Below are 19338 nucleotides of genomic sequence, written 5' to 3' on the forward strand. Positions count from 1 at the left end.
ATTGTATTACAAAATAAATTTGGGGCCCTGTGTTAAAAACATTATTTATTGAGCAATTCTTACAAATACTTATATGTATCATTAACATTTCACTGGCAAGAATTCAATATTTTTGTAAAGAACATAACATTATTCCCATTAAATTGTGCAGAATATATAACTCAAGGAAATAGAATTTATGTATACAAAAAATTGTTATTGTTTTAAAGCTAAACATGATTTATAGGAATATATTTATTTGCATATTATAAGAATACTATTTCCTTAGTTCACTACAATTATTATTTAGATCTATAAATGAGGCAAGAGTGATGAAATATTTAAAGAAATATCCATACTTATGTTATGGGAACTTCAAAAATTTATACACAATGTGAATACTATATATGTTGAAAATTCGTAATTAATGTTGTTTGAACAATATTTACAAGTAGAGAACTGAAATACTTTGATATAAAAGGGGAAATAGTACATTTGGTCATATTTTAAGAATAATGTAGTCCTAATCTCAGAATTATAAATTTTCTTTAGAAAACTCAAATCTTAGTGTTAGAAACGTCTTAATAATTACTTAAAACTAATGGAAGACTATCACAAATTTAATTGTACATACGTGAAATTACGAAATAAATGAATATGTGATAACATTGCGATCTGGTATCATTATATCATATCATATGGATATGGTATCAACCAATTATATTGAAGTTCAATGACAGAATTTGCACTTAATAATAAAAATATAAGGATCTTTTTTATCATTGATAAAAAAGAATCTATGATGATAATATGTATATTTTACCACTTTTTATGATTAATATAATATAATACTTTTAACAGCTCTTAACAAAAGAGCAGTATATATTTATTTAGTATATGTAATTAATAATAAAATTCTATTACTATGATATCAATAAATATGTTTTAAATATACAAAATCAAATAATCCACAATCCCCTTTACCGTTTCCTAAATCCATTTCAATTTTAATTACAAACGATGCTATTCAAACTTGATATTTTTTGTATATTATATTACATATGATAACATGATTGGTTATGTTAATGAAGTACCAACTACCTCATGTTTTTCTTTTAATATTTATATGTATTATAAATCACTTAATCACTATACCAGTCTATAATATCAGTCTTAATGCACTTAATTATCTATATAAAATTAGAAAACCCCTTTATGCAAATTATTGTATCCTCTTGTGCTTCTTTATCTATAAGTGCACCGGTCTTTGAGAAATTTATTATAAATATAAAATACCATCACCAAAATATTAATAATAAAAATTTCTGCACCCATCAACAATTTTCCAATAACAAAAGATGTTAATTATACGTAAAAGTAGAAACTAATAATTTCTGAATTAGCACCGTTTGTATTGTGTCGTTTAATCAGTAAAATTACAATTGTTTAACAAGATGTCACTATTTACCACTTTGCGATTCCATTTGAAAAAGGTTATCAATTATTTCATATTTTATACACTATGCAACTATATTTTCATTCTAAGATCACAGTGCATTAATAAATAAATAAAATTTCAATTTTACGATACTATAACCAGTTTAAGAAATATCGAAGATAAACATATTTTCTTACTTATCGATGTGGAATTCGATATTTCGTTTGTATCTACCGCAGTATCTCGAGATTGAAAATAATCTGTATGCTTCCCATTGGTTTCGAACATCAATTTTACGCGGGAAATAGCCTCTTTCTATAGTTTTCCCGGATGTTGATGGTTACACGATATCTTCTTTCAAAGTTGGTAAGTCCGTTGTTAGTTCGGATTCTTTGCTTTCTTCTTTTGATTCAATTAACGAACTGTAATAAGTATCCATTTCGTCGATCTTACACGACATTCGCCTACTGTTAAAAAATTGTAATTTTTTGTTTTTCATTTGAGAGCCGAACCATTGGGTAGTCAACGTTGATTCTTTCGGATGTACGAAGATTTTGCGAACACCGAGAGCTATAAGTATAGGGCCAATGAGCAACGAAGAATAAATCATTATACTTTGAAAAACCGGTAAGAAATTTAAGTAGAACCAGAAACGAATAAGCATCGATGTTGGCAATTTGGACATTCCCTGGAAAAAATATATTGAAAATTAGATATATTTTTATGGGAAATTTTACAAAATTTATATTTATAATGTATTTATTATATTATATTGACAATATCATGACATATCATGGATTATTTAAATTTATTTGGTAAATCCGAATGTCGAGATATCAATGCTATTGATATATTCGATATTGAAGGTATATGTTCGATACTTGCAATTCGATATTTTTCAGTACTTACGATTTCGAACCACAGTAATGGTAAGACGAAGTTTTCGAATTTTTCTACTCTGGCCATATGTCCGATATTTTGCAAAGCCATGTTGATTTGAAAACGGAAAGCAAACTCTACCGGAAGACCTGACTGTGGTTGAATATATACGAAAGATTCGTGAGCATCACGGTTTGGAGTTAACCCATCGATAGATTCCAGGATACTTGGATCGGCCTTGTAGAAGTGTGGATACGAGAGAGCAATTGGAAATCCTGCATCATTGTGAAGGTAAGTAATCAACATGAATATATAAATTAATTTCCTTTCTTTTCGTTCTTTTAACTCCATATTCTTAATGTTAATGGTTGTACGAAGATGTCATCGATTGTTTATTATTACACAGTGTATTTACTCATGTATCTACTAATTTTTTAATATTTACTAGTATGAATGAATTATTCATTCTTCTTTGGTAATTAAAGCAATTAGAGTATATCTACGATTGATATAGGAATTTATCTCCCTAAATGGATCTTTTTTCTATCAAACTATAACTATCAATCTGTCTATTTTGACTATGTTAATTGATACTGTTAGTATGAGTGATGGGAATAAAATTTAACGACACCTTTTGATTTAATGTTAACACGATCCATACTTTGAAACATTTTTAATATTCGTCAATGTAAAATATATATTTTTTTATGCTATTTTTATAATCATTTAAACCATTTTACCGTAATAACAGTCGGTGACATCAATTAAGCCAGGTTTTAAACAATATCCATGGCGGCAGAAACATTTGTTCTCCGGAATGTAAGCACCATTATCCATTATATTTTCGACGAATGTATATTTATATGTATGCAAACCCTTTATTGTTTTTTCTCCAATTCGTGTCTGTAAAATTATGTTTTAATCTTGCTTATTATACCCTTCGATAGTAAACATCTACTTAACCTCTAATATTTTATATACTATTTACTATATTTTTGATAATAACTTTCTTTTCATAAGTCAATGATAATTCAAAGTAGTACGAGGATCCTTCGAAGATATATTACAAGATATTATGAAATTATTTGAATACGTAATTCTCAAGTGTTTAACGTGTACGAGCATTGAGATACAACTTACCATGGTGGCACTGCGACAGAGGCTTTTTCTAAAGAATAATACGGTATCGTTCGGCTCGATGTAATTTGCATACTTTGCTCCATCGCTAGCCCCCTTCACATTTGCACATTTTCCTGTCCATTGCGGCAAATTTACATCACCATTATACTTCTCAATCAAACCTGTCCGCCGTATATCCTTCTCGCCGGTATAAACGTTTATGTAATCACCCTCAAAATCGTACATCTGTAGTAAAAAGGAAACACTAAAATCTCTGCAAAATCAGATGTACAGTCGAGATTCGAAGTGATACCTAGCAAAAGGGTAGCGACTTTCCAGAAGCTTATAAGATTGTTAGTTAATATTTTTCAAGAGGACCTGATTAAAATTTAAAGTAATAATCGTCTGTGAATTAATTTATTAATATAATTGCGAATTAATAAATTTTCAAAAGAATTGAACAGACAAAGTTGTTAAGAATGTGAAACTCACTCTGTCAATGAGACCTAGTTTGTCAAATTTGATCCACGATGGCATCATCTTATTGCCAAGTGTAACAAGAGTGGATTTGTAGCCAAACATAAATTCTTTAGCAGTCATTCGTACAAGAGGGTACGAATTCGTGTTAACGATTAGTAGATTTAATGCTAATCTGGTTAGATAGGCAGAATTCCTCATTACGTTTGTGATACTCTGAAATGAAAAAAAGAGAATTATCTCATAAAAATGTGAAAAATTATTTTGCACTTGAATCCTTTTATAAAGATTCGAAGAGTCGAATAAAATAGCTTCCTGATTATTATCAAGATATACATATAATCGGATTCTAAATTATAAATTTGACGCTAGTGTAAACATTTGTGAATGTTAGCGATGAAACAGTCTAAGCTCGCTATTAATTAGCTATTTATTTTCTTTTCTTCCATTTGTAAGCTCATCAATTTTTGTGTCGCGATATAATTAATCTTCTTTATTATGAAATGTGATTTTTCATGGTCGACGTATTCTACAGTTAATTAACGATGACTTGTTGTCGGAAAATGTTAAAGAGAACATTATTCATTCCCGTATCTTCTGTTAGGCGACTTAATTATGCCGTTTCGTTTTGTCCTCGTACCGAACTAGGGTTTCCCTCATCTTCATTTTCTGTCTGAAAGTTCATTCACGCGGCTGCATTTAATTACATGCATTTACCGATCTATGTATACGACTAGAAGATCTCGCTTTGCGTTAACTATTTTTTTTACTACATATATACATTTGTATGCATGCGCACTGGTACATGTGCTACACACGAATATACATTGATAAATTTTTTCTTTATACTTCGACTGTTATGAATAATTATTGAAATGTTCTGAAGAGGAAATTGCACTTTCGGTTTCACATTTAGCTTTCCCTCTTCGTTGTTGTACGTAACAATCGTTCTTTTTGATGTTTCTAAGAACATAATTTAGAACCGGACACTATAGAGGATGTTGTTATCCGTGTTCATTGATATAGACGTACTTGCAATAACGGAAATTGATGATTAAGTCACTGGAGAGGACTGGTCATAAAACGCGTTGTGTACGATGAGAATATTGCATTTCTTGGATTCTTTGGATCTTATTATTATTTGGTTTATTTGTTTTTCTTTGATACAAACTTGTTAATAAAAAGTTTATAGAAGATACAAATAATGCAAAAAGATAATAACTGATGTTAGATTGATCGTAATGTTTGTTTAGTTTTTATGATCATTTAATAATATGCATAAGTTTTTAATTGAACGTTTTAGTCTTTTTTGATTATTACCAGTCCACTAATGGCACATTCAATATTTTAGAATTACTTCACTTCTTATAAAGTCATTGTCAATATGCAAGTAATCGAACGAAGTATGTTATTATGTTGCGTAAAGCTAAGAAATCTATTGATGAAATGTTTAATTCTCTTAAACAATTTGTATAAATTTTGCCTTAAAAAAGCACCCTAAATGTATGGTGAAACATTCTCTTGATTCAAGTACTTGATGCTTTCTTGCTTTAAATATGATGCATTCGTCAAGAATGTCTTCGTGCGTCGAATGGAAATTTACCGTGTATGCGTCGGCGATCACGGTTTTTTTCGAATGCAATACAATTCTAGGGAAACAGAGATGTGTCACGCGGAATATTTCGTTCAACCGGTATTTTTCTGTGTTTCAAGGAAATGTTCTTTTATAAACAACACATATAAAGTTGAATTTTAGTATTCATTGTAATGGAACATGATATAGCTGTAAAATTTTACGACGTCGTTGTTAGTTGAAACTTGAAATTTTTCCTACCGAGAGAATAGACTTTTTTTGCAGTTAAAATTGAGTATTTTACCCTACGGCATTATTCCACCTCTCTACCTTTAGCTTTCGTGTCTTTAGTAGGACATTCTTTTAAAGGAAATGAATAGATTCGAATATTCTCGATTCCTGGTGAACCACCTTGGACCACTTTACTTAACCAAAGTTTTATTTATCACATATATCAAATATGGTACTCTTTTACGCCACAATCTTGCTAGAGTATCTGTATGTTTTTATAGAAGTGGAGATATCAACGAATAATACCAAATACACTGATTCAATTAATCGTGCATTACTGAACAACATGTAATTTTCATGATTAGCTTTCTTTCTGTATGCAGAATTCAAACACAATATTATATAATACTTCCGTCTTTTTTGTCACGATGACCTGTAACCTGCTTTAACGGTAGACCTTGAGCTTTCTGCTTCTAATGAATATCCTATTCAATTTCTGTGACGAAGACTCGATTGGGATGGAATATATCTCCATTCCAATTATTTACATTAACCTGTTCCGTGCTTCTTTTCTTATCCTTAATATTGTAAGATATGGTATTTCTTTCATCTAATAAAGAATTTGCTTTAAGAACAAAATATTCTTCTTCATTTCAACGAAGAATTCTTTAAAGAGAAGAAAACGGAAGTTTAGCCGTGATACTCGTGAAGGAATCGTGCTTGATGAATCATTGACCCTATTGGCAGCTATTCTACGGCTGGATGCAACTTATCAATATATTATTTCTTGCTCTTGAAATTTTACTGATTCTGAGTACTATTAAATATCTCCTTATCAAATATTGTTCTATGTTGACAAATAATAATTTCTCTGCGCAATTACGTTGCAATGAAGTTATCATTTCATAATAAAGAAAACGAGTATAATCAAATGATCTTATTTGAAAGATTGTTTTCTAATTTTGATATTTGCTGAGAACTTGCCGATACAATTAAAAATATAACACGGTAGTACTACAAGTTCAAATGAATTATTAATGATGGATGACTTACTTGTTTCTTAACATTTTAAACTATGATTATGCGATTATCAGATTAAAGGAAGGTACATAAAGGTTCATAAGGCTTATACATTTATACTCTGTTAGCGATGAATTTATATACTAAAGCGCAAGTGCTGAATAAATATGCTAAAACACAATGTAATTAAGTAAACTCGTAACCTTGAAATTTAATTAAGTTGAAGTGTAGAGAATTAGTTGTAGTTGATTCATTTGAGCCTGGTAAAGGTTATCATATGATTTAGTATGTGTGTGTCAGTTATATGCGGTTATATAGGTTTATAGGAACACCTTATAGAAATTCTTTATAGGAACAGTTAGTGAATAGAAGCTAAACAGATTTAACTGAGTGAATTATCCGATGTTTGTGCATATGCATATTATGAAATATTAATAATTTTGGAAATATTTATGAATATATATTTTTGTTTGCATTCTGTAAATTAATAGGTTTTTGTAGTCGTCATGAAAATATGAAAATTCAAATATCCGCGAATTTGACGATTTTTAAATTCGAAAATGCGTAAATTAAAAAATTTCAGATGGAATTGACATTTAGCTTTTATATTTATCGAATCGCATATGTCGATTAATAAAACCACCGAAATTGTTCATTCATTTTCGAGATTTTCTTCGCTATGATTCAACGTGCATACACGTGTACATACTGGTGTAGATTAATCAACATTAAATAAGACTGTCTCTTGGTAATTGTGTGAAACATTCTCATCCGTTAGTTTCTCCTTCCCATAAAAGTATATAATTAAACAGTTTCGCTTACCAATAAGGCGATGTTCGGTAATATCATTATATCTTCTTCTGTCCCATTGCTCATATGTGGTATATATTGCAACGGGTGATGTAGATATGCCAGCACCGTACCATTGTCATTGAACTGAATATCTTTGTGCTCTAACGATTCCCTAAAAATCAATTATTTTACGACATTAAAGAAAGATATTGAGGCTTTCAAATTGAAATTAAATATCTATGTACGACTGAAAATTTTCATTTTTACGTGTAGCACCTTTAAAAAATAGTCTGTTGAAAATTTTATCTAATTAAACAAGAACGTTACAGCTTTTTAATCTTCCAATTGCAGTTTTAATTTGTTTTCAACAATACTGGTCATGGTTAAATTATAGAATTGAATAATTTATAATTAAATTAACTGTATATACTTAATGTGCTCGAAATAATTTCTCTAAATCACTTAAGTTTTATTTAGGTATAATAACTTGATACACTTACCGGTAAACGTAGGGTCCAATTTCCTGGAATCGTAGCTTGCTTTCCTGGCCAGATAAATATTCCTCGTGGTTTGTTACGTTAAAAAGATAGACTTTCAGGTAGAGTTCGATATTCGGTCTTCGCCATATTTCGAATATTTCACCTCCGGGGCTGAACATCACCTTCGCGCGGAAAACTATTTCGTATGGATCGAGCGCCATAAGAACACAGCCGATGGTAATACCAAAGAATCCCAAAATCATCGGCATGAGAATATCTGCACGGTTTTGAAAAATTAACGGAGTGAGAATTTTAGAGCATTCGATTCGTAATAATTAATATTTGATTCCATCGGATGATAAGATTGTTGATTGGATCGTTTTATCATGTCATTTGTCGACATGGGATACATAGTAGGTGTGAAAATTTCTTGATCGTTATATCGTTTTTATAATGAATTTCATAAAATACAGATCTATTGAATACGTACAGTATCATGACTAAAATATATTATTATATTCGTCGTTAATGTATAATTTGAACTAAAATAACAATAAAATTTGATGGAAAATTTTTGACAGACTCTTTTGTGACTTCTTTAAATTTAGATAATTATAGTTGCAAATGCCTGTCGAATGTAGAAAGCGAACTTTCGGTTTGTGCATAAATACATCATTTGCGGCTGAAACAAGACTTTTTTCCCCTGTTTGGTAATCAATTGCGTCAACGTGACTCTTCTGGATAAAGTACGATCATCTAACTTTTTTTTCTAGATCGTCTTACGTAATTTCACAGCAACCCGCTTTTCCTATTTTGTGTGACATTGTGAAAAACACTGTTTGGATCGAGCTACGAGCCCCAGTGCAATATTTCGATTGGTGAAGTTACAACAAAAATGATTCGTATGTTGGAATCGACATTATAAAAAGTGATCTATGTCTTGATTTATCGTCGAATGAAAATTAGGCTTGTGAGAATTATGTAACCATTTTTAAAATTATGTTTTTTATTCATTTCATCATCCTTTTACTTATTAATTTTAAATTGTGTAATTATATAATGAATATTGTCCGAATATATTGTTTATCTAGAATTTAAAAGTATCGAGTATTCTCTTGCTCGCTCGGGGAAAAACAAACGCGGACAAATGTCATGGTATGAATCCCTCAATTTTTTAGAGAATCGTATCCTTCAAGAGCTTCGAATTATACAGTCCAGGACCAGAACTTCCGACTTGTTTCAAAATATTACGTGCCGCGAACGGACGACAATTTGTCGAATTTGCATGAGATATATGTACTTGGAATACACGAGAATTCATTCTAAAATTTGTCGCTTGTGCACATGAAACTGTTCGATGAATTTTAAGAGAATATTCATCAGGCCTCGAAGAAAATATTCGAGGTTTTGCGTCCTTTTTAAAGGAATTTACCTTCGTATTATACTTTTTTTCATAAACTGATGTTTATTTCGATTGTGAATATTTTTAATATCAATTGGAAAATATGTATGTACATTACGCAAATGTTCACCTATTCAGTCTTACGAAGTGGTTAAAGTGCATCTGCTGATGCAATTCAGGTTGTAACATGTACTTGATTTCGATGTTTAAGGTCTCTAACTATACTTCTGGTTAGTTTTGGGTCGATATTTTAATCATTTGATTGTAAATGGCAATTTGAAAAATTTAACAAACGAATAATTAAAAGTTATTTTGTATATTTTCTTTTGTATCTCGATAATGATAATTTCCGATGAAAAATAATTTTCGTCATGCCTAAGCGAAATCATCTAAATTAAGATATTAATTCTTTAATATTAATATAAAGTGTATATAATATTAATATAATACTAATATAAAATTCTTAAATACTAATGGATTGATATTGAAAGGGACACTTTAAAAAGTTCATTTTCTCACGGAAGGGAGCAGAGATCGAAGCATCGATGCACGATAATCAACGATCTGTTCAGTTTTATTTATTCGTCAAGCATTTACGTGTTAGCGTGATGTTGTCGGAATCCTTGGCGGAATAAATTTATTTAAACGGTATATTGTGATATATCAGGAATTTGCATACATGTTATTTATCGAGCGAAAGAAAAGAAGATTACGTAAGGCTTGATTGTTTTCGAGATTAGGAACGAAGGACTCGATGGCCCTGGATTTTGCATAAATCTCTATTTTTGTTTGATCACGTTTACGCGGCTTTGATTTCTTTCTTATCTTCAAATCAAACGACGATGGAAAAGTAGCTGTAGTAGAAAATGACGAAAACAATTAGACAGTGATTTAGGCGTGCAAATGATATGCTAATTTAATGGCTTAGTGGCCACGTGTAATATATCGCATATATGTAAAATCCTACGGATAAAGATCGTCTAGATCTTTGATTACTTTTAATTTCTGCGCATTTTCTGTTTCCTGTTTTTCTTTTTTTCTGAACTTGATCACGAGACTGACTTAGTTGAACCACCTGATTTACGTAATTGTACGCACTATTACTGTCTGTGCGTTACACACCCATGGTATTCATCGAAAAACGATGAACGTGTAACCGATTGCTTTGGTAACCGTTAAGTAATCTTTTCGTAGATCACCAGGAATACTAATGTGTCGCGGAAATACAATCGCAAATATCGAACCCCGTGCGTTCCTTCGAAGGACGTGCATACCTGTCGATCGATATAGGTCGTCTTCAATCATATTGAATTTTTTGAATACGATTTAAGTGTAAGACTGTCCAAATATCTGTAAAGTATTATGAAATTAGATCCTGTTCCTCAATCGTTCGGTAACGTATTTGAGACTTCAGCTAATCATGGCAATTAGACAGGTTAGACTTAGAAATTGATCGTTATAAATAATCGATTGGTATAAATAACTTCAACTCGTAAGATAATCGCTCAATTAATACATCGTACGATGTTATCTCCGGCAACACGCCGTGCAATTGTCACGTAGTACGTGATAAGAGAGAAAATGTAAAAATAAAAGTAGCGAGACGCGGATTGATCATACGTCATTTTCTCGGGAGATGAAAATTTAATGAGATGTTTCGAGTAGCAACACCACGCGGCGATTGTAAACTAGAAAAAGACAGCTAACGATAAGTACTTAATTATAAGCGTGTGCACGAGAACCTTTTCAACATCATAAAGAAATGAGAATGATTTCCTAAAATGATTTTACGTAGAGGAACGATTATTTTATGTCATCAAGTTCGTTGCTGATTGGAAATTATTTCTGACATTTCAAAGTAGCGAACACCGCTAAGTTCGATATATGAATACTAAAATTCTGGTGAGTGATCGAAGATTACCAAATACTCTATAGGCCTATAGGTTTCGTAGAAGGAATCGTTTTGCTCTCGACTATTGCAAGATCGCTGGCAGTGCGGCACGATGTGGTAATAATTTTCCGGCGGTAATCGGGACGCGACTGCAAATACGCCATCCAATAGAAAGTGCATATTTGCCCCGTGTCTCGTTATATTTTATATCCAGGGAATCGCGGCTCTTTTGTGGATGTTCACTTTGACGAAACATCTAGCTTCCATACACGGAACAGGAAATTACAAAATACATATCTATTCGTGGGCAACGACGCCGTCTTATAGCAATCTTCCAACAAAATGTTACAAATCATCACGTAAATTGTAGATTATTAATCACAAGACTTCACTTACTATTATATCTTACATGTTACTTTTATAAAAAAACGTAGTTATTCTTTAGCAAGGTATACATTAAGCAATATGATAAAAATTAATAAGCACATATATGTAATCATGCTTCGATCTCCATAAAATTAACGTATACTCGTATGTGTTTAGTAATTGCTAAAACAGCAAATTTAATAGCAGTCATTTTCACTGATTTGGTGTTAAAATTGATATAAAAATGAAATACTATAGTATCATATTAGTGGAATCAACGAAGATTCTATTATCTATCGGTTAGAGCAAAAAGCTATATTAATATTCAATCTGATCTCATTTTCGAATTAGTTCCTTGTACATTGATTAATACGTAATTACGGCACTTATCGTCAATGCGAAATGCGAGCTCGTGTTCATTAACTAGATACATAGCATTATCGGTTAACCGACGCCTGCACGTGTGACTGCACACAATTTATTGTCAGATTAGCTGGTTGATGACTTCCATACGATCATTTGCTTGCAACGAACAATGCACTTTGAGACAAAAGCAACCTGAAGCATCGTTCGTTTAATAGTTTATGGATCTTTTTATACCGGTCGCGACTCGCGAAGTTGTGTAATGTAAATAAATCCAACGAAGGTATGGCACGTGCGAATTTTTCTTTTTTGTAGAACCTTGTTCGCAATGTGAACAAGGTAATAATGAAATGTTTTAGTTGCGTGCCGAGTCTACCTTTCTTAGGTTCCGACTTCGTACTGCAGGTACTTTTATTGTCATCTTTCTCCTCCATTTTATTTATGCAATCGCCACTTGAATGAAAGATCAAGATCGCGATTCTGAATGCATCGTACGTCTTTATAACTTTTGTCTTCTTTTATTTTTTATTTTCTTTATAGTTACGCACTCACTTGAGAGACTTCTAAATATATTCGTAACTTCATAATTTTCATTCATATGTAATTTTCATTCAGATTGCAGCATTCATTAGCGCGTGTATTCAATATTTTGATCTTTCACAGTGCGTATTTTTATATTCTTTATTCTTCTCTATTCTTATGTAGGAATTCCCATAAAATGTGCAGTAAGTATTACTCGGTAATCTTGTCTAAGAGTTAAGCTAAAATGCTAGATAAAATGGCCAGATAAAAACAAGCACTTTGCAGAGGTATGTTGAGGATATTGTTTTCACTGTATCAGAGGAGATCGTAAAATTCTAGAAAGTGGTAATTCATCTGCATGCGTAACAACGTTGTTTCGTAGTTTTGAAATATTCGCGTAATGACAGATTACGAGAATTCATTTACCGTGATCTTTCCCCTTTCTATTATTTCACAAGCGTTCGATCAATTGAAAAGTTCTATAGATCCCCTATTTCATGCCTTCCACCATTCATCATTCCTATTCTTTTCTCGTGTCTTCAGCAGGTGCATCGTGTGACCTTAGGTGAGAGATTTAGCAAGACACGTTCCATTCGCTTAATTTAGGATCTGACTTTTTTCAGTGAGTAAAAATCGTCAATTCTCATGCGTTGAATTAACATTCCGATGGGTACATCAAATGCCAGCAACGAACGACCAAATTACGAAGTCTCGCGTTGGTATTTTTAAGTGGAACCACCTTGCGCAAACGTCATGTAAATGAACTGGACGTACTTTGCAATGCGATAAATTTATGAGATAGAGGTAGTACCATATATTTTCCTAATGTAATTATCAGGTGGTAAATAATAGTTATTCCTTCACTTCATCTATCTACTTATTTATTTATTATATTTATGATTTTATGTATTGATTTATTTGATTTTATATTTCGATTTTTGATTTTATCGGCGTTCAATTTTTTATTCTTATGATGTATGCAAGATTTCTTGAATATTAATTCAATATTAAGGCGAACACTTTCGCGAGGTTGAGAAATCCGGGCACTCCTCCGTAGTAATGTACTAAACAGGGCCGGAGGGGTGAGTGGGTTGATGGTGGGCTTAAAAAAAGAAGGTGATAAATAACAGGCAGGAAAGGATATAGAAAGTGCGAGAAACAGCGTATTTGTCATTAGAAATAGCGAATTTAGGAAACAACTGAAAAGTTTTCAACAACTTGTTAACGTTATATCGTTGATATAATAGATATCTTTCTGATAGATACGCGTGGAAATTTGATTTTTAAATTTAAGCATTTCTAAATTTGATTGTTTCTTGTTTTCATATTTTTTGAATTTTAAATGAATGTTTTTACTATACATCCCGATTTATGTGGACTACTCTACAATGCGATAGGAATTCCTAACACAATTAATGCACTTATGCGTATTCAAATGTATCAGAATAAAATAGCCTGTCAGAGATGGTAAATTTTTGTTAAAGATCGTAAAAAAAGAAACGCATTTCTTTACAACGATATGATTGTTATTGCTGCTGGTTGGTTCAATAGACCCAGTTGTAAGTATGATATAAATATCAAAAAAGAAAAAGAAAATGATTGATAAAGACGATCGGAATGAGTTCTTTCTGTAAAATAACTCGTTAAGAAGCAAAGCTCGATCTAAGGAGAGAATACTGTTCGACGTTAATGGTTTTTCATTCTCCGATTTTGCTTTCATCTTTTCGTCTACTTGTATAATTTCCTGCATACCAAGCAAATTGGTCACTCTTTTTATTATCTACCTTGCTAAACCGCATCGGGAAAATGGTAGATGGCAATGTTGTGTTGCACCGGTTACAAGAACAGGTTTATCGAAGCTAAGGCGATACGAAAGAATAACCTTGCGTTCGACAGGAGACTGCCTACTACATTAAAATACCAAATTAGAGAAGCAACCACTATAATAACCGTTATTTTTGAACGTGTTGATAACCCTACAAATCAAACGTTAATGCAATTAACCCAGTCATCATAAGATAGTATCTCTTTCGGCCTCGATTGGTTTTATATTTATTCATCCATCCTTTTTTTATTTTTTATAATGTAAATATAGATGCTAATGAGTTAATAATAGATTATACCATTAAAAAATTCCTTAAGCATCGTTTATCATGCTGTTGGATAGATACGTGCGAGGTGTCTGGAAGTTTCTGATACTTTATTTTTGTCCCTTTTCGTCTCGATGAACCGGTTTTGGTGGAAGTATCCGGTTGTTCTTTTATAAACGATTTCAATACCATTGCCAAGTTATAAGAACTCCGAATCGAGGCGTTTGAAATATGTATAAATTAGTTTTTACTTTGATGGAAAAGAAGCAAGCTACCGACAGCTTCTTTAGAGATCTTTAATCTTTCGTGCTTGTCAAGAACAATTAAATTTATCCTGTGTGAATCTCTTTAGCATTTTGCATCGTTTTCGTTACCTTTTATTTCTTAAAGAAAGAAAACGTTCTCTAGAAGTTTAGTAGAAAAACAATTTTGGAATGCCATTTTATGCCACTCGAATACAGTACATAAGATATGCACACATTTTTCTAATTAAACGTATCGCTAATCACGCAAAGGATTGTTTATAGTTCAACTTGAGTGATTGAAAATGTTTTGACATTTCAACTATCAAGTTTGAATAAGTATTCAACAAGTAATCTTAACCACAATGAAGCTATACACAGGAAAAATGCACCATTCACTAACGTTACAGATAACTTTATCAAAGGTTTAAGGGCAAACTGATAAGATATGAATGCACACTAATACTAACGAAGCTATGATGCATTTCTTGAGGAACGCGGCCTCATTTGTAAGTTTCTGGTAATACGTATTACATGGGAATGTGATAAATATTCGATAACTCGATTACTTCAGTGAAAAATGTTAATACCCTGAGATGAGAGTGGTCAATATTTTTGTACATATTGGTTACGTTACTACTTATGCTGTCTGATTTCGAAGAAATGAGTCACGTTAAATATTGCTGCAAAAATATATGTTAATAGATTCTTGTGGTGTATCGAGCCGTATATCGAAGATCTAGCTATTACGAGTGACGAGTAAATGTTTTGAATTCGAAATAAAGACCCGTTGGATGTTCTTGTTTTTTTTATCAGATATGTATTTTACCGTCGTTCAGTGCACTCTGAATGTTTTCATCGATTTTAAAGTGAACAGATTATCCGTTCGAATCTTCAAGAATTCGTAATTTCAAAAAACTTTATTTCGAAGAAGTTCGAGTCGTCGCCATTTGGAATGACAAATTGACTGTTATTGCCTACTTATCTTTTACTGGCTTACTCATTTTTCTTGCCATTCTTTTTCTTCTGAATTATTAGGTATATTAAATTACTTTATAATAGCATTCGGTTTATTAATTTTTTACAGGTCAATTTGCAAATGACAATAAGCCACATAAAGTCGTTAGAAAATTTCATTAGTGAATCATTGCAGTAATTCATCAGAAGGTTTATTCTCTCGAGGAAAAGCTAGATTATCTTGTTACTTGGAATATGCATTCAGTTAAGATTCTGATTAGAAGATTACCTTAATTTGTATTGTTAAAACACCAGTTTATACGGCATTGAACGAAGAAGGAAGCTTTTCATATTCGAGGATTCTATGACGTTCTTGCGATTCTCCGACGCGTGTGTCCAGGAAGGATAATCATTATTAGCATAAAGTACGCGTGCCGTTTTTTTATTGCTTCATTGAAATCTTCATATGGAGACGGACATTCTCCTTTCTTTTTCCTTTGTTCTCAGTGAGTAGGAATTGCGATTGCTTTGTCACACGTACCGGCTATCATAAACGAATAAAGAGAGAATGAGAACCGCTCATTTTCCAAATTAAAACTTGTAACCTGTACTAGCTGTAACTCATTATGGAAATTTTGTTGTCTTTAATTGATGTTTTTTAATCTACCTATTAAGATATTTGAAAACTTTTCATAAAATTGGTTTAATATCTTCACTATTTCTACACTATTCGCTATTTTCACTCTTTTAAATAAGAACCATTAATTTTTCAAGCAATAATAGTAATTTTACAGCATTATTCTTCATTCATTTCTAATAAACGAATGATACATACGTAGCTGTACAATATTAATAGGACATAGATAAATGATGAATATATGGCGAAAATAGATTATGATTTTTAGCGTATATTTGCAACGCATCAAACATATAATCTGTTTATAAAATTATCAATTTACTAATAACCATAAAATGTTTTATTGACATTTGACACAGAAATGAAAGGCGATAGCGATATCAAAAGTAAATTCGTTGATAAACTACCCGAGTGGTATATCACTCACTTCGTAGACAAATTTTTATAATTTTTTATTTGTATTCCATAGTCCGAATGTCATTTAATCTCATGTTAAAAAATGTCGAAACGGGGTTGTTAAACTTCGTAATGTCCTAAATTTAATTTTATCGTTCCTCTAGATAAATATAATCTATGAATAGATACCAGAAATCTTTGGAGTCAGAAGCTACATGAGAAAGTAACGTCCAGAATAATTGCAGTGTAATTTATGAATGAGTGACAGAAATTTTTAAAAGTTATACAAGGCATATAATTGACAAAAAACAATACGAAGCGTAAAAAGCACTGTTTTTTATGATCTCTTAATTCTTCTGTCATTTAATTAGCTCCACGATATTAACATAATTCTTTCTTCAATAAACAGCTTCCCTCTTTGTTAACAACGATTATTTAGATCTATCTAAAGTAAAGGATTAGAATTGATGTGACTTTACGTAATAAATAAAACGTTGAATAAAAATGAACAAAGAATAATTGAAGCATAAATAGCCGGGGGCGAATTCTATCTCACGAATCTCACGTGTAACTGTATCAGATACGGTAATTCGATCATTTTAGGCGATAACTGAAACGTTGGCATGAAGATGTTGCACGATTATAGATTTATACTAGGAAGTAATTATTATTATATTATTATATATTATAATTATTCTATAAAAAAGAGTCGTGTCATACCATTCCATTTCATTGCATTACTTGATGTTGCGTCCACTTGTCGAATAACACCATGATAATGCATAATTTACCGTGAATGCGTGAATTCACTGATATTTGCTATAAATACGTATCATTTGCACTGCGATCGTATTTTTAGTTAGATACACTCGATAATTTCAGGAAATTCTATAAATTGGCGTTTTATGGTAGATTTGTAATTGCCTGATTTGTTGCAGCTTCGATTCGTCATCGTCATTATCAGCGATATAAACGTATTTATTGTATGAAATTTAATGTCTTGAATGGAGAGTAATACAAATTTTATCTTAATACTTAATTTTATCTTATCTTATAAATTTTTCACAGAAAGATTCAGCGTGAATTAATTTTCGAATCAACAATTCAGACTATAGTATATGAACATTTATAAATTCGTCCCGTCGAATGGAAACTTAACAAAGAGACAATTACGAATTCACCGTGCAGCTTTTGAATTTACAATTTCCGCATTTAAAAGCAATTACTTACTTCTCCATCGACTTGGCCTTTTATGCGTATGCACCGAGAGAGCCGTATTAATGAAATGATTCATGACAATCGAAGACTTTCTTCTTAAATCGCTTGCCCTCCGACTCATCGCCATCTCCTCGGATTCGCTGGAGTCGCTCTGATTTTGATTCGCGTTGACGTTCGAGTAGCGTCGACCGGTGATTTTGCTCCATATCATCGTAATTTCCTTCATGGCGTAACAGTAGGCACAATCTCTTTTGTGTTAGCGAAGAAAGTCCATAACAAAAGGCACCCGCACGAGAGATTTCGTATTATATATAATTCACTTGGCGTGTTACGAAAATTGCATGATAATAATTTCAGTTCTTTGACAGAGAATTCACGAAAAAAAAAATTCGAACAAATCAGATGTAGAAACGAATCAACATCCACGTAACAAACTTTCGACTCAAATAAAGTTCAAGTTCAATACACTATATAACGGTTCCTTCAGTCACACTGTGTGATAACTTTAACGATACTATGGTGTCCAATAGTCGATCGTGGACAGTTCTCGAGTCGATTAAAGATTCTTCTTCGTGAAATTCGACGATTTGAATTCGTGAAAACGTTACCAACGAATAGCTCGATTTGGACGATCGTTGATTGATCACTGAACGATTCTAACTCGTCACGCTACATAAATGGTCAGAAGAATCGTGCACTCGATCGTTCTCGGTCGACAATCAACTGTTCTCTCGGTCTCGGTGCGAACCGTGTGCGCTTCTGTACAAAAGTGACGAAACCATGGAACAGCAGAGTTCAAAAAATGTATTAAAGTCACTCTCGACCCCCACTTGCCTTTCAACCTGCTACTCGCGGTTCGTAGCACGTGGAGTACTGGCCACTCAGCAAGTCGTATAGGTGCCCCACCACCAGGTAGGAAAGATCAGTTGTTGCTTGAGAAAGATGAGGTGAAGGATAATGCAGCGCGACACTTACAACGTGCCACTCGGTTGCACTGATCAAAGGTCAATGGAATATTGTTGCGATCGATCATATATGCCAGTCAGGGGATGTCCGGCCGTTTCTTTATCGTTCAGGGCAGGTTCGTAACGCGGGGAAAGCTATTCGATGCGCGATTTGTTCGAGATTCTATAGTTCGAGAAGTAGGCAGTTTGTATGCTGGGGTCGTTTTCCCGTGTCTCGCTTCTGAAAAGATTACAAATTGATTTTCTTGTGTTGGTTAGGTTTCTGTTAGTGTATATGCCAGATTTAGTATGAACGGTAAAAA

General features: G+C 32.3%; 1 protein-coding gene across 1 annotated transcript; it reads right to left on the minus strand.

Annotated features, from left to right (window-relative positions):
• Positions 1-25: 25 nt before the first annotated feature.
• On the minus strand, positions 26-18867 carry LOC126870834 (scavenger receptor class B member 1-like). The gene is made up of 8 exons (XM_050628890.1): positions 18084-18867; positions 8009-8264; positions 7539-7680; positions 3908-4108; positions 3437-3661; positions 3037-3199; positions 2327-2571; positions 26-2105 (listed from the first exon to the last, which is right to left on the minus strand). Exons 1-8 carry the CDS (start codon positions 18295-18297, stop codon positions 1758-1760), a joined length of 1794 nt encoding a protein of 597 aa, XP_050484847.1. The 5' UTR covers positions 18298-18867; the 3' UTR covers positions 26-1757.
• Positions 18868-19338: the final 471 nt, after the last annotated feature.

The sequence above is a fragment of the Bombus huntii genome, chromosome 11 (assembly GCF_024542735.1).
Source record: "Bombus huntii isolate Logan2020A chromosome 11, iyBomHunt1.1, whole genome shotgun sequence".
Lineage (NCBI taxonomy): Eukaryota > Metazoa > Arthropoda > Insecta > Hymenoptera > Apidae > Bombus > Bombus huntii.

What these genes read in the sequence shown, in the direction of transcription:
- LOC126870834 (XM_050628890.1), bottom strand. Translation starts at nt 18,297, where the DNA reads ATGAAGGAAATTACGATGATATGGAGCAAAATCACCGGTCGACGCTAC. An exon ending in ATTGGACCCTACGTTTACCG is followed by an intron (nt 7,681 to 8,008) that starts GTAAGTGTATCA and finishes ATTGATTTTTAG; the next exon opens with GGAATCGTTAGAGCACAAAG. An exon ending in TCTGTCGCAGTGCCACCATG is followed by an intron (nt 3,200 to 3,436) that starts GTAAGTTGTATC and finishes ATAATTTTACAG; the next exon opens with ACACGAATTGGAGAAAAAAC.